Below are 17,102 nucleotides of genomic sequence, written 5' to 3' on the forward strand. Positions count from 1 at the left end.
TTTTTCAATCCTAAATGCATTTTTATTCATTTATAGAAATTGCATAGAGCATATTTCTATGCCTTTCAACTCAAAAATAATATTAGCATTTTCTGTGCATCGTGAATACTACTCAATTCAAATTCTGAATATGAAATGCAGTTTTTCAATTTAATTGAATAAAAAAAGTTTTTATTTAAAAATGAACCATAAATGCTACTAAATAAATGCTACTAAATTATTCAAAATTATAAGTAGGAAATATTTTTCGTTTTAAACTAAGTAATCCAACTAAATTCAAAAAAGTTGTAACGTAAAAATAATTGAGCTATGTTGTTTTGTTTCTCTGATTAGAAATAAAATGAATGATCGATGTGTATACTCGCAAGTCGAACACAATCCGAATATTAGGCTAATCACGGAGCGCGACATCGGTCAAGCGAGATTAGATTATCCGACACTTACCCAATGTTGTCTCATAATAATGTAAATTGTTTATACTTTATTTGTTAAATGATGATATTTTTATTATATCTATATAATTTCATTACTAGTTTAGCTGGTTATAATTGAAGTAGAGATGACATTGTCAGGTAGGATTCAGGGACACGGGAGGGATTTTTTTTTAATTAGTGCCAAAAATATATTTCACACGGATACAAGTTTTATTGTCACGCACGTTTTACAACAACGACACACCTCTGTCTCTCCGCTCTATAACGGTGCTTCCGCCCTAAAATGCCACGCTGCTTCGAGTTCGGGAACTACACCCGGTCAGATTGATTTTTACCGTCCGGGACATCTTCCCCCCTTGCGAGAAAAGAAAATATTTTGGCGGAGTGTTTGTCGTATTACAAAATGATTAGTTCTAAAATAAAATATCTATAATTAGATATTTGTTATTTTATTGAAGATGGCCAGATTGTAGTCGAAACGTCTAAAGATTTTTTATTAAGGTAATGATTTATTAAATTTCACAAACAATACCTAATGCTGCGGTTTTATGCTACTCTTTTTGTATGTTTTGATTTATAATCACGTTTTTTATAATTATTTATTCATATTTTTTGATATGAATAAATGATTCTAATTTTTCATATTAACATGCTTTTTATTTATGTTATGTTTCTAAATATTACATTTTCTAAGTATTATTTTTCTTATTTTTCTAAATATTACATTCATATTTTACTACTGTTATTATACGAGGGGTATTCAGAAAATAAGTTCCGTTTGTATTATACGTTTAGTAAGGTCGATGTATGAGCGAGCTGGCAACACAGCATTGAAGAGGGGAAGCTACCGAATAGAATGAGCGGTGTTCGGCGTCAGTAGCTCGTGAAACACGGTCAGGAGAGGTTATCAAAATGGAGTCCTCCACTTCGCGTCCCGCCACCTCCATTCCGATTCCTTCTCGAGTTATTTTGCGCGGCATCATTCAGTTTCTTTTTGCTCAAGATTTTAAATCGGTTGATATTCACAAACAGCTTGTTCCTGTATATGGAGAGAGTGTGATGAGTGAATCTATGGTGCGGAGATGGGTCCGAGAATTTAAGGCAGGAAGACATTCGCTTGAAGACGAAAGTGGGAGAGGCAGACCTCCCTTATCACGGATGAGTTGACGACAAAAATTGAAAATGCGATTCGCAATGATCGTCGTTTAACTTTAGATGAACTCCACAACCTTTTTCCAGAGATATCCCGAAGTCTTATCCATGAGATCGTTTCAGAAAAACTCGAATTTCGCAAGGTTTGCGCCCGTTGGGTTCCCAGAGAACTGACTCCTCTACACAAGGCCACACGAGTGACTGCAGGTAAAGAATTTTTGGACCGTTACAGGGATGAGGGAAATGACTTCCTTAAATCTATAGTCACTGGAGACGAGATCTGGGTCGCCCATTACACACCAGAAAACAAAAGACAGTCAATGCAATGGAAGCACACCTATTCTCCAACTGCAAAGAAGTTCAAAGTGGTCAAGTCCGTCAAAAAAATCATGGTTTCTCTCTTCTGGGACCAAAAAGGAATTCTGCTGATTGATTTTTTGCCTCAAGGAGCAACAATAAATGCGGAGCGCTATTGTGAAACTTTGAAAAAGCTGCGTCGGGCCATTCAGAAACAAAAGAAGGGGGATGTTGACGGCAGGTGTGTCCCTTCTTCACGACAATGCTCGGCCGCACGTCGCTGCTTCAACAACTGCACTTTTGAATCAGTTTAGTTGGGATGTTTTGACCCACCCACCGTATAGCCCGGATCTAGCACCATCGGACTACCATCTTTTTACGAAACTGAAGGAGTCCTTGGCCGGAAAACGCTTCCAAAGCGACGAGGAAGTTCAGACAGCTGTAACTAACTGGACTAAAGAACTGGCGGGAAGTTTCTATGCAGAAGGGATTTCGAAGCTTGTTTCCAGATATACAAAATGTATTGAGATTGACGGGAATTATGTAGAAAAAGACTAGAAGTTGTCAAGTATTATCCATGTAAATTTTAGATTTTTTCAATAAAAACTTTATTTGTAAAAAAAACGGAACTTATTTTCTGGATACCCCTCGTATCAAGATATAGCAGCGCCAAGTGTTTTACATGAAAAATTTTTCTATTTAAATTAAATTTTTTCATTTTATACGGTCAACTCTTTAATTTTTTTGATAACACTTAAATTGAGCAAGGTAACGCAATGTTTTGTATAATATTTTGAAGAAGAATTAAATAACCACTACTTCAGTTGGAAGAGAAAATGTTTTTGAATAAATTGTGATATATAATAATTTCATTTAAGAGGAATTTAAACCATTTGAATTGGAATACAAAGATCCTTCAATAAGATATACGTATACTTAGGTTTCATAAAAATTCATAAAAAAAAGATAGTACCATTTGAATTAAGTAACTTATAATAAAGATAATATCACTTGGGTTTTACTTTTTATTTTGATAGTAGAATTTAACTTGGCGCCACAGTTGTTGATATCAATTTTTTTAATACAAATAATACATATCATTAGATTAATATTCATTATTTATTTAATTTGGCATAGTATAAAGAAATGGGATTTAATTTTGCGCTAGTTCTTGATATCAAATCTTTTATAGGAATATTATTAAAGTTAATATTATTTATATAATTTGGTATCCGAATTACATGGAATTTAATTTGGCGCCAATTTTGTTGATATCGAATCTTTTACACAAATGATACATGTCATTAGAGTTAAGTAATTAAGAATTAGAGTAAATAACAAGAGACAATACTATTTGTGTTTTACTTTTTAATTTAATAAAATTTAACTTTATTAGTTAAGATTATAGTATTTGAATTTTACTTTTTCATTTGGTACATTAATTTTTTTCGAAGAGTAATAATTTTTGACAGAAAATTAAAGTTGTCATTACTTGGATTGGAATAAGAAGATCTTCAATAAGAATATCCTTGAAAAAAAATTAAAACTACTATTAATTGGATTGGATATTTAGTATTATATACAAAAGGCCGGTTTCACTAACTCGATTAAGTCGAATCGGTGTCAACCATAAATGGTCAATTCTACTAAACAGCAAATGCAATTAGTCAGTTCCACGGTCAATTAAGTAATTAGCGTTGGTGAAACCGGCCCAAATGATTCTTCATGAAAAGCTTGCATGTTTAGCGCTTTTTTTTTACCTTTTTTTAAAAGATAAGTTTGTATAAATAACAAAAAATAATACCATTTGTGTTTTACTTTTTAATTTAATAGAACTTAACTTGATTAGTTAAGATTGTAGCATCTGGATTTTAATTTTTCATTTAATACATTAATTTTTTTCGAAGAGTAATAATATTTGACAGAGAATTAAAGTTGTCATTATTTGGGTTGGAATAATAAAATTATAACATTATAACAATCACATATTAAAATAACAATCTGAACTTAACATAAGCTTTACATATACAAATATAAAAAGTAACATCAAAAAAGAGGTTCTTTTTGCCCGTTTTTTAGATCTTCAAGGACCTTTTTTGACTTGTGTGCCAAATAATATACAGCAATGAGATATTAATTATAAAGAAGTTTCAGGTTGAGGTAACTATCGTTATCATAGTTGGAGGGGGGGGGGGGGATTCACATATTATGTCTATGCGAAAATCCGTTTGATTTCATCCCTCTCTACTCTGATAATAAATTTGACCTTATCTTTAAACCTCTCTGTGATTAATGTCTGAATATAAAGTAAAATTTTTGATACATAGTTCAGTTCCAAAATTGAGTGCCGAAAAAAAAACAGGTGATTTTCGCGATCACTCTTTTTAACCAGAAAACAGGCACGTGAGGTGTTTTTTACATTCCAGCATCGGAAAAACAAAGCTCGCATTACAATAACTTTCTTTACCGGGAATTTATACTTTTCAGTTGAAGTTTCCGGAACATAACCTGTACAACAGAAAGCAGTTTCGACGCATGTAGTAACAGCTTAATGAAATCCTTTGGGGTGTAGAAAACACCTCACGTGATCGTTTACGTAATAAAAAGTTCAAATATAAGTAAAAAATATTTTAAAAGATTAACGATATTTTTTTTATTTATATAAAATTTATATAAGTTTATATAAAATAATATATAAAGTTTAAACTATAATAGTAACAAAGCTCAATAAAATAAACAAACAGAAAGACAAAGGGCTACGAGCCTAAAACAATTATAATAAAATAAAAGAATTTTTTGAACAGTTAATAAATAAAACATGTCATCAAGTTAAAATATAAACTTTAATTTGATGCTCAGACACATTGTCTCAGACACATTGTTATATAATATGTATACTTTGTATGTATACTTTGTATATATCAAGATAAACTTTGTTTTTTTAATATAATAAATAATAATAACTATTAAATTATAAAACATAAGTTGATTGATTGAGACTCCTTACTATCAAAAGAAAACTAAGGTAATAAAGGACAATAGGAATCAGGCGCGGTAATTTTTGCACAAATTAATACATAATTATATATGATACAATAATATTTATTGATTAACGCGTTTATATTTCGGCTCTCTGAAGATGGCTCAAAAGTGAGCCGAAACATGTAAGCGCGTTAATCAATAAATATTGTTGTGTCATAATTGTGTATTAATTTGCATAAAAATTATCGCGTCTGACTCCTATTGCCCATTCTTACCTTAATTTTCTATTAAATTATAATAATAAATCATTATTATATTTCACATCATTCATGTGATAAAAATAAATCATTTTTAATAATTATGAGAAGTCAATACAATATAAATGACTTTATATGATAGTATGATTTAATCTTGTTTTAAGTTGTTATAAGATGGATTTTACCAAATATATTTTATTATTTTTTTTAATAACTATTCTTTACGAATCTTTAAATATACAATTCCATAAAAAATATAGAAGTATTTTATTAATTGATATCTTCCTTTTTTGTCAATACTGTCATAATAAGCTATTTAATGTGTTTTTTCCATTTATTTAATATTTTCTTGGTTTCTCTTTAACTTTTACAGAAAATATTGATTAAATGTCCTTATATAATGTTCTTAGAAATAATAAATTATAAAATAAATTGCTAATAAACATACATAGTTAATAACAATTTTTTAACTGGAGTGTAAAAAGTATTCCAAGTGATCGTTTAAGTAAAAAAAATGAAGTGCCTGTTCTCGGGTTAAGAAATTATTTAATCAAATTTAACATAAAACATTTACGAAGAAATGTGTTGGAGTACCTTTTATTAATGAAGACTGTGCGGGAATGCACCGCGCGAAAAAATAAAACGAGAGGACGGCACACGGCTGATATAACAAAAATGAGAAGAACTACGTTTCTTCGTGGTTTAACAAAAAATTTACTTTATTTTTCATAACAACAAATTCAGCACAAATTGAAAATTATCACAAAGTATTACACACAATCATCTTTTCCAAATTCTTACTCAGTAGCGATAGAAAATCGCGGCGATTTCTCGGCGGTTCTCGAAGGAATCTTCCTTTTAGCGGTTCCACGTGGTGTTTTTTTTCACGGGGCAGTTTTCTACACGATACAATAGCGAGACTCTGAACATCAAGAGAGCGAGAGCGGGGACGATTGGCGCATATTGGCTTCGTGGCCCGGGATCTCCTCTTGATAAATTCCAATAAAATTTTGCCACAATTATGATTTTTACGTGGCATTCGTTGTATAAGATTGATTGGCGCCTCAGATTTTTTTCTATCGACTTTCGACGTAACAGTCATGCGCGACAGAAAATCCGCGCATGGGATTGGTGGCCGCATGTGACGTGTTCGTTGGAGCGCGGCGCTCGCGCACGTGATTGAATCGTTCTCGAACCTTCGATAGTTCGTTGCTGTTGCCGGTGTATGTGTGTGTATAATGAATTAAGTTATTGAAAAAGAACAATAAATTAATAGCTCTAGTGAGAATTAAGATCGTGCTAGAGATGAATTTACACTCATTTTATACACACGTCCAACAACAATTAACATTAATTAAACAAAGGAATTATTACTTTTCTACGAATTAATGATCTCAAACATTCTCAAAATCATCACAGAAAAGCAATCAAAATTTAATAATAATACAACTCATACAAATTCATTGCTTTAAAAACACATTCACTACTTTAATTACTGCTTTACAAACACAAATTCATTGTTTTAAAAACATAAATTGATTGCTTTAAAAACAAAAAATCTACTGCTTTAAATATACAAATTCTTGCATTAGCAGTGAATTTGTTTTTAAAAGCCGATTTCATCAACGCCGATCAAGCTTAATTGTGACCCGCCAACGCTAGAAAGAAATGAACTTTTTGGCGTTAACCATAGATAAAATTACATAAAGTGAACTAACTTTGACCGTAATTGGTAGTCTCAGGATGCGATTAGATGGAGCGCGGTACGCGGTACAGTAACTAATATTGGATTGGCAAGGAAGTAATGCGTTTTTTTTAACTCAAAGTTGTGTATACAATATCTTCGTCAATAATGAATGAAATTTAAATTTAAAAAAAGGGTTTTAAAGCTTGAAATCTCTACTTTTAAAAGCTTACCACATTTTTTAAGTTTATATGAGTTTAGTAATTTTTACATACCAAAAACTACGAGCTGAAAAAACAGAAAATTTTCTTTTCACTTTGTGGGATTGTAACGTGCCCAAAACAAATTTGAGAAAATTTTCGACTACCTATCGTGAAAGGTTGATATTTATAACATTATAACGTTGATACTTTCCTTACAAAATCGTTTTTTTTTAATATTCCTACAATTTTTTATTACTGAGTTATCACGGATTAAATAAAAGGATCATTTTGATTTTAATTGCTTATAACTCCGTTAAAAATTATCATATCGCAATTTAAAAAAGAGTTTCTTAAAGTCTAAAAACTTTACTCTATCAAGATATATTTATATTGGTTGGTAGAAAGTAATTGCGGTTTTTAAAATGATGCCTTTTAAAACAATGCAATTACTTTCTTGCCAACCCAATAGTAACTAACTAAGTAACTAGGAAACCGCGCACTACGTATTGCCTATTTCTTTCGCTGATATTATATAGCGCGGTTTGTGGCGCGGGCTAGTAACAAGCTCACATTACTATACACTGTTATGCACTTTTTTTTTATGGAAAATTAATTGATTTAAACGCAGTTATTAAGTAAATCTGTTAAAAAAAAGAGTATCGATAAAATGTATATAAAAATAAGATAATATATTTTAAAAAATTCATACTGATGTAAGTTTTTCACTAGCTCGTGCCGTAAACTGCGCGCAAAGCGCGCTCCATGTAATATTAGCGAAAGAAATAGGCAGTAGTACGTGGTAGTATACGGGCAACCATGGGCCGTCAAAACAAATCCCCATCACTCCACCTCCGGCGCCGGGGACGTGGCCTCTCTGAGAAATGGCGCGCTCTGATTGATCGGTGACGCGAGGGTGTGAATAATGAGGTAATTAAATGATGCGTTTTGATTGGCTCGGTATATGGCTGCCCACGCGCTGATTGGTTCTGTCCATAATCGCGATGACTGAAGAAGAGTGGGGATGTCGCCAGGAATGAATACTGGGACACCAAGGAAAATGGAGGCCGAGATATTTTTTCGTTACGGGGGGGAAGGGGGGAAGGTGCAGGCAATGGATATAAATAGCGCACAGTTTTTTGTTCTGCAGGTCATTTTTTGCTGCAGCGACTCCGACGTACTGACGTTTTAGCAAAAAGGTTTTTTCTTATTATGTATGACGATAACTTTTACGAGTATTTTCAGGAGACTCTTGCTTTCACTCGGAGAAAGGGGAGGTAAAACAGGAATGAACAAGTTCGTGGTGGTACGCGTCGTCTTAATCGACGTGATGATTTACTCGTTTTTTGAGAATAAATTTCTTCTGTACTAATTTCTTATTCTGTGCCGAAGATATTTTTATTTAAATATGATAAAAATCTTCATTATTTAAGCCTGAAATGCTGAGATATTTGGGATGTGAAATAGTCGAGAGTTTAAGATACAAAAAAAATTATTATATTGATAAAAGAATTATACTATATGAAAGAATATATTATAAAAATCATAATCCTTGATTCATTAAAATTATGTTAACAATTTCGTTGAATTTTAATTCAGTTATTTCTAAAAACAATATATTAAAGTATGTTTCCAAAAATGTCAAATTTTTTATTTGTGTTCTCACGCAGCGTTCAATATCTTCTTTGTTGCCTCGAAAAGTGAGTTTGATTTCGCTGTCGATGTAGGAATTAGTTAGAAGCAACTTTATCTCCTTAATCAAATATCGGGCGCATTCATTAACATTGTCGATAATAGACGTCAGCTAGACGTTGTTTTACATGCGCATCAACACAATTGATTATTTTTTCCATTCCTTGAAATGTAGTTTGCTGTATTACAATCACAATGGAGTAAGATTTTCTTTTCTTCATCGGCGGTTATGCTGGTTCTACTTGCGTACTTACTGATGAAGTCTCCTTTGGAAAATTTTCACTAGTATAGCTTTCGTCTCATAGGCGGAGGTGAAGCTGACAAATATGTTTACGAATGAGATAGGATTTACTTTGATTTTGCTACTTCCGTTTAGGTATGTGTTCATGAGTCCCATATTCTCTTGAAATTGTTTCCACGAGCTTGAATGAAAGCTGATTCCTTCTGCGTAATTGCCAGTCAATTTGACGATAGACTCGAAGGTTCCTTCCTTTATAGATTGTAATCCCACGTGTAATTTCTTCGTATGAGAGGAATTGAGCGGGTACGTCATAGAAAGCAGCAAATATTGTTGCTCATTTCGTTCGGTAATATTGTTTATCATACGGGTATTATTAGGCACAAAGTGATTTCCAATTTCTTGTCTTTCAGCCATGTTGCTTCGCGCGAAAAACTTTGGATGAATGTTTCTCACACGAATAAAGAAAAACTAGGACGACTGATCTCGAAGTGATGACTCTTCGAACAACGAAACGCGACTAAAGTATCGTAACACTAAAGCGATTTGCGCTTTTATATATGCTTTTCGAAAATCTGCGCGCGCAGAATATTTGTTTAAATTGTTACTTTTCTAGAAGAATCTTGCTATGTTGTTATGTGACGCAGTTAGCATGTTTCAGAAAAAATTTTTTCGAAATTGGATAGCGGAAATATTTCATGTCGCAAATATGCTAAAATTCGTAAAAAATCGAATAAATCATCAAGATTGCTCGAATATAAAGTACTATTATATTTGAAAATAATTCGCCAAAGTAAAGAAAATATTTTAACGTCGAATTTATTTTTCATAAATTTTAGAAATATTTCTCACTAGCACGACTGGGACTAAGGATACGCATGAAAGTTAATTTGAACAAAAAAGCAATCTTAATGTTTAAAAAAATTCTTTTCTAACGAAAAAGAAACGTCCTTGAGAAAAATTATTTGTCAACCGTCATAAACTTTTCATATAGCATAAAAAATTAAATCTTAGTTATATAATGAAAGTCAAGAACAAAATTTAAGTGACGTGAGTTATGTTCAGTGAATCCACGATTTTTCTTTCTTATGTCAAAAAAAATCTAACAAAAATCAAGCGCTGCCTGATATAGGAATGAAATTTCGTTTTTCTTCATTGCAAAAGTTTATTTTTTGCTTGTCGACTAATAGTAAGAAAGAATCTTTCTAAAAAATGGCAAAAAATGGAAAAGGTTGAATTACTCCGGCAATAAGAATATCATCGTACGAAAAAGCATGTGACAAACTTTTCTGAGATAATAACATGAGTGAGAGGAAAGAAATTTCCTAAGACGTACGATAGTGGGAGTGATGCTCATATGCACGGAACGGAGTTAATTTATGTTGTCAAAGTTTATTAGAATGTTGTTCGTAATCAGAGAGTTTTTCATCATCTCCCACTTTGAAAATTTTTCGAGAAAATACGTGTAAAACGTATTCTACGTGTAAAAGGAAGGAAATCAATCGGAAAAATTGACAACATCTACTTGCCAACTAGATTTACGGCGCGACTAGAAATTTTTATTGACTCATCCTTCTTTAGGAATTTGACTATCACAAGTATAAATACAGCGTATCATGTGAGTTAAGGATTAGTCTTATGTTGATTTTCTTTGTCAAGAGTTGATTTTCGTTGAAAGATTATAAAATCATTGGTTTCGTGCACGATAAAATGATACTTCGCGAATCGATACTTACAAAATTCTTTATCGTCGCTCGCAACTTGAATCAGAAGTTAGTTGCAGCTGATTATCTGATAAAGTTAACAGAAAACGACGAGGAAAATTATTCGGTCTTTGGGTGTTTCGCAGGAGAATGCTCCAGTACATTGCTATGCATTATGCACAAGCTGAGGCATTGCGGTGACGATACGAGATTAATGGAAATAATCTCGCATCATTTAGAAGTACGTGCTTTAACTATGAAGAAGACGATGCCGGGGGTTACATAACTGACTTCAAGTGTCGCATTGGAGGTAAGCAGTATGAGGATAAATTAATAAGTTTTTAGAAAAATCATAGTAGAACACTTTTTTTTTGATCGATTCATTTTTATTTTTCAACATAGTCTCCTTTCAGTTCAATACACTTGATCCAACGATTCTTCATTTTTTTCAAGCCGTCCGAATAATATGATTTGTCCAATCCTTCAAAATAAACCTCTGTTTCGACGATGAGCTGCTCTCTGGTGGTGAATCTCTTTCCTCTGATTTCTTCAGGTTTGAAAACAGAAAATAGTCGCAGGGGGCTAAATCTGGCGAATGCCGAAAAAGCAATTCGTAGTGGAATTCGTTGAATTTGGCCATTGGTATCGGGCACGTGTGAACCCGTGCATTGTCTTGATGGAAGAGCACTTTCTTCTTCGCCAAATGGGGATGTTTTTTCTTTAAAATGTTGTTGAAACGGTCCAATAAGGTTGCGTAGTAATCGCCATTGATCATTTGCTTCGACGAAAGATAATTGATATGAATTATACCGCGTGCATCTCAAAAAACTGTGGAAAGCTGCTATCACCTTTCCAGCTGATTTCAGGGTCTTCGCCTTCTTCGCAGCTGGTTCACTCGGTGAAGTCCATTGTTTTGACTGTTCCTTCGTCAAGGTGTGAAGTAATGAATCCATGTTTCGTTCACAGTAATGAATCGACGCAGAAATTCATCTGGATTACGTTGAAACATCTTCAAACATTGTTTTGAAATCGTCATACGGTCGCTCTTATGATCCACAGTGAGCAAACGCGGCACCCATCTTGCCAATAACTTTTCCATACCTAATTGTTCGTGCAAAATTGAAATCACTGTGCCATGTGATATGTCTGTGGCCTCAACAAGCTCGCGCACTTTCATTCGTCGATCAGTCAAAACAACATTGTAAACTTTATCTATACTATATTTATGATTTCTGGCATAGCAGCCTCAATTGGACATCCTGAACGAGGTACATCACATGTGGATATATGATCATGTTTAAATTCATTTACCCAATTGTATACAGTCGCAAACGGTGGTGCAGATGTGCTATGAACATTATCCAATTCGGATTTCTTTCGTTAAATCTTTCATATGTAGATGTTTGATCACTGCACGAAACTCGTTTTTTTTCCATTTTGCAAAAAATACAAAAGTTGTTCGCTTTCGTCTACAGAAATGAAACCACGCGATGAATTCCACTCAAAATTTGACAGTAATAAGCGGAAAGATGCTACTTATCAAAAAGTAATGTGACATGACACTGAGAGTGCCCTCTGACTGATTTTCTAAGAACTTTTTGACTTGCCCTCATAACATCATATTTTTTAAAATAAATCAAAGAAAATTTTATTAAAAGTTCGTTTTATTAAATTCCAACATTTGTTTCATAGTAGACCGGGCGATTCCGTATCGTGGAGGACACCCGTTAGGTCGGCTTAGTCTGAGGCGACGACGTCCAGTCGAACAAGCGATTGATGAAGTCGTACCAGTACGACCAGTACATAAGTTAAAAAATAATGAAAATTAATTAGAAATTAAATTGCAAATTGAATTAAATAGGCTACTAAAAATATTTAATTAACATTAATTTAAATACAAAGCGTCACTACAGTCTGAGTGTTGAGATGTTGAATAATATATATATTTTCAAATAAATGAATTAATTTCAGAAATGATAATTACATGCCGATATGGTCGGACTTTCAACGCAATCAATCTGAAATATTAATAATCCCCCAAATTTCCCAAATTAATCTTAAAAAACTGTAATAAACTTATTGCGAAAAATATTTAATTTTCTAGTAAGAGCACGAATTGAGGCGTACGGGATTACACCCGTAATGAGCACGACATCCTCGTGGTTGTATTATCATCTGGTAAGTTGGATTTTTAAAATATTTCTTATTATAAGAACCAGTTCTTGTAAGGATAGAATAATAATAATCAAATAATAAATAAGAATAATAAATAAGAATAATAATACTAATATAATTGTGAAAATATAATTGTGTTTTAAATGATGAATCGCAGGATTCTGTCCATATACGCATAATGGAGCCCCCTTATTCGATCACATAAGTTATAAAAAATTAGCGAAAAACCACAGTAGGTTATGCAAAAGATAACGAAATGTTACTTTTTAGTGCGAGAAAATGAAGAAGAACAGGCGGAGGAGGAGCAGGAGGAGGAAGAAGTTATGAGGAGAGAGAAGAGAAAGAGGAGGAGGAGAAGGGGGAAGTGGATAACAGTGGCGAAATTTCGGTGATGGAATCCGACAATATCGCGGAGTTAGAAGAGACGCAAGAAGCTTTGGAGAAGACGCGAATGAAAAAGAGAAAGATGGGGAGGAGGAAGAAGCTAAACACTATGCTCATGATGTTGAAGGTAATAATATTTCATTAAACTTTTTATATATTTTTCTCGTAATTGCATTCTCATTTATGAATTTTTTATTAGATATTTCATATATGCCGCTCGAATAATACAAATCAATCGAATCGATATTCTGGAGATTTTCACGCGAATGAACAAAGCAACTAAAGATGAGTTACCTTAGTATGTTAAACGTAGTCAGTACTTCGAATGTAACAAAAGATTTACGTGTGATATTTGCTTATACATACGATTATATATGATATATATTAATATTATAACTATAAACATTTTCAAATTATCGCAATCTAACATAATATTTTAGCATAATTTATTTTATCAATATCAATGTATAACAAGATTTGCTTAATTTTTCAGTACAAACCGGTGGTGACGCTGAACTAATAAATGAAAGAGAGGAGAATCCTGCCAACAACGAGGAGCGTCGTCGTCGTCGTCGTCGTCGTCGTCGTCGTCGTCGTCGTCGTCGTCGTCGTCGTCGTCGTCGTCGTCGTCGTCGTCGTCGTCGTCGTCGTCGTCGTCGTCGTCGTCGTCGTCGTCGTCGTCGTCGTCGTCGTCGTCGTCGTCGTCGTCGTCGTCGTCGTCGTCGTCGTCGTCGTCGTCGTCGTCGTCGTCGTCGTCGTCGTCGTCGTCGTCGTCGTCGTCGTCGTCGTCGTCGTCGTCGTCGTCGTCGTCGTCGTCGTCGTCGTCGTCGTCGTCGTCGTCGTCGTCGTCGTCGTCGTCGTCGTCGTCGTCGTCGTCGTCGTCGTCGTCGTCGTCGTCGTCGTCGTCGTCGTCGTCGTCGTCGTCGTCGTCGTCGTCGTCGTCGTCGTCGTCGTCGTCGTCGTCGTCGTCGTCGTCGTCGTCGTCGTCGTCGTCGTCGTCGTCGTCGTCGTCGTCGTCGTCGTCGTCGTCGTCGTCGTCGTCAGCCGCAATAGCAGCAACAGTGTTATCATCGCCATCAGCAGCAACATCATCGACATGAGGTTGGCGATCGATTTAATTTTCTTAGTTACGAGCGGAAAACTCGCGACGTTTCAGAAATTTCGGTATTCTCGGAAGAGAGACAAGTTTCGCGATACGCCGAAGGCGCGAATATCGTTCGCTGATTGGAAAACGCGTCCTGCGAAATCTACGAGTATGCGAACCGAGCGATTACCTAGGAATATCGTTCGATTTGGCGAATCTAGCGCATGGTCCGGCAGGACTATCGCTTCGTCCGGTACGCGATTTAACTTCTGAGGATATATGAAGACTTGTAGCTCAAAGTGCTGGCGGAATCGATATTGCGGAAAAATTTCGATGTACGTGTTTTCATCGTCGCGGCACCTGCCGTGGGCGCAAGTCAAATCGTTTAACGCGCGAAGACGTAACAAAACATTCAATTTTGCAATTAAATAATTCGGATAATTTGTGTTTTCCGCGTTCCCTTGTAGTGGCGCGAGTGCATCGCGAACGTGGAAATCTACGTATGGATGAGTTCTATGAAAAATGGAATTGTATAAGACGACAGAGTTCCTTGTTACAATCTGAATTAATGAGAAAACTAACGCTGGAGTCACAATTCCCGAGGAGGGACGCGAAATCGAATGTTTTCAACAGTACCTCACTGGCGAAAATATTACTATAATGGTGTACAATTTTAGCACTTTCGGATGCGGCGAGAATCCGTTATTTGACAGTTGCGCGTTACTTGCCTCTCTAGGGCGTGAGCCCTCTATTAAATTAAATATAATATATTACGAACATAGGCATCATTACAATCTGATATTGAATATAAAAGCTGCTGACTCTCGCGGGGAATATCGCGTGTAACATAGACTATCGTAAAGATAGAGGTTACCGCTGCACGAAAAAATGCCCATGCTGTTACGTCATTCCGTCGTGCGAATCCCCCGACGCGAACCTAATTAGGTGCGAAACTTGTAATCGTACGTTTTATGGTACTTCATATTTCGAACGTCATCGCGAAAGATCCTACGACGAGCAATCTCCTGCAAGCATTTGCGAAACAGTAAAAATTTGTAACAATTGCGGGCGATTCGTAAAGTCAAAATCGAGGCACGAATGCGAGACAGCGTATTATAAAACTTGCCAATCGCTGCGGCTTTCAAATCATTTTTGCTTCATATGCCCTCTTCGATGTAAAGTCGTTACTGAGAATCCAGGGGAAGGTACGAGTGGTACGGCGGTACAGGAAGAAACTACACGCGGGGCGAGAATGAGTCCGAAGGTAGAGCAAATTATAAATACAAAAAAGATCGCGTCGCATTCGTGTTTTACGATTTCGAAACGCGACAGAACGAGACGTGTGAAGGAATTGAAAACGTACAAGTTCACGTCCGACTCTTTGCGCAGCAAATTTGTGAAATATGCGCGGGAATAGAAGATATGTCAGTGCGATGTTGCTGGTGCGGAATGCGCGAGTTTATATTTCGAAATGATCCGGTTAAATAATTTGTTAATCTCGTGACGCGAACAACAAAATGTTTCAAAAAGTTCATTTGTATAACACATAAAGCGTTCGACGCGCAATTCATTTAGTCGAAATATTTAGTCGAAAACTCGGAAATTACAGAATAACCGCGGGTAATTTTAAACAGGACGAAAATTATCGTGATATCAGTCGGGAACACTAAATTTATAGATAGCGTAAATTATTTGCTGATGCGATTATCTGATTTGCCCAAAGCTTTCGGACTGAAGGATACACTGGGCAAAGACATCTTTCCCCATCTATTTAATATAAAGGTGAATCAAATATACATCGATCCGATATCTAATGCATGATATTATTTTCCCGATCAAATTATATCGAATCATTCATTTTGGGTGGCCCAAAATTTTACGCGTATATCGTTCGTACACCAGAAGGACGTATGCATGAAATCTATAAAATAAAGGATATAACACTTAATTATAAAAATTCGTTAATTTTAAACTTTAATAATATTAATAATAGATTTAAGAAATTAATGATAGAAAATTAATAGTAGAGAAAAAAGCAAGAAGCAAGAGAAGAAACGGAGGAGTCGACAATAAATTTGCGTTTTACTGCAATTCGACGCGTTGCATTTCATGAAATTGAGATAAAGTCATGTGCGCCTATAAAACGTTGATTTATCAATAATTGTTATTCTTTTCCTTACGGCTTCATAAATGAATAACCCTCTTCTCACTTAAACTTTCTCTCTCTCTCTCATTTTAATATAGAAACGTCATCGAGTTTTCCATCGATTAGATATACATTTAAGTCATTAAAATGTAAAATTGTGATGCATTATTTTGTAAAATAAAATATAAATATTATCGTTAAATCTTTAAATACTTAGAAATTTTATTGTATTTTAATTTTGTGAATAATGTAAATAATATAAAATATTTTCACGATATGAAATTATACTTGAAAAAATTGAATAAATACAAAAACTCATTTTCCACTTTTTCACACTTCATGTAAAAAATAAACATCAAATATAAAAAATAAAATGTTTTATATTTAAATCACAAGAAAATTTTTTTACACCTTTTTCCCTCATCCATTATAAGCTTTTCATGCGTATAAGCTTAGCGGCGATGCCACGTCTCGAAGAAATTGTACGCTGATTTCGTCACGGATAAGCTTATACGCGTCGCACCGCGGTGAGAATCAGCTCGGAAGGCCGCGATGCTTTCGTCAGCTAGCCTACGCCGGGCAGCTACGCTGACGCGAGCGTGTGTCCGGCCGCGTGGGGGACCTCCGCCGCGTTGATCCCTAGCTTATCCCCTCTCCTTAAATTTTTTTCCTTT

The 17,102-nt window shown here is 34.8% G+C and overlaps 2 protein-coding genes and 1 pseudogene across 4 annotated transcripts in view; 1 reads left to right on the top strand and 2 right to left on the bottom strand.

Annotated features, from left to right (window-relative positions):
- The window catches only part of shi (dynamin-1 shibire), a 159,459-nt gene extending 146,186 nt beyond the window's left edge, over window positions 1–13,273 (top strand). For 2 of the 3 annotated variants that reach the window (XR_015544319.1, XR_015544320.1), the window contains 2 exons: window positions 12,744–12,817; window positions 13,085–13,273. Coding sequence is in view for 1 of the 3 variants with exons in the window: in XM_087403747.1 (XP_087259873.1) it covers window positions 12,744–12,759 (16 nt within the window). In the remaining 2 variants the exon portion in view is untranslated. Of the gene's footprint in view, window positions 1–12,743 lie in introns of all 3 variants that reach the window. The other variant, XM_087403747.1, reaches the window with a different exon arrangement.
- LOC147910102 (uncharacterized) lies at window positions 8,481–9,275 on the bottom strand (annotated as a pseudogene).
- Window positions 12,286–17,102, bottom strand: part of LOC105146467 (uncharacterized) — a 32,352-nt gene continuing 27,535 nt past the window's right edge. The window contains exon 3 of the mRNA XM_011056794.2: window positions 12,286–12,381. The gene's annotated coding sequence lies outside the window, so the exon portion shown is untranslated. The remainder of the gene's footprint in view (window positions 12,382–17,102) is intronic.

This window comes from Acromyrmex echinatior, chromosome 3 (assembly GCF_024713525.1).
Source record: "Acromyrmex echinatior isolate Ae372 chromosome 3, ASM2471352v2, whole genome shotgun sequence".
Classification (NCBI taxonomy): domain Eukaryota; kingdom Metazoa; phylum Arthropoda; class Insecta; order Hymenoptera; family Formicidae; genus Acromyrmex; species Acromyrmex echinatior.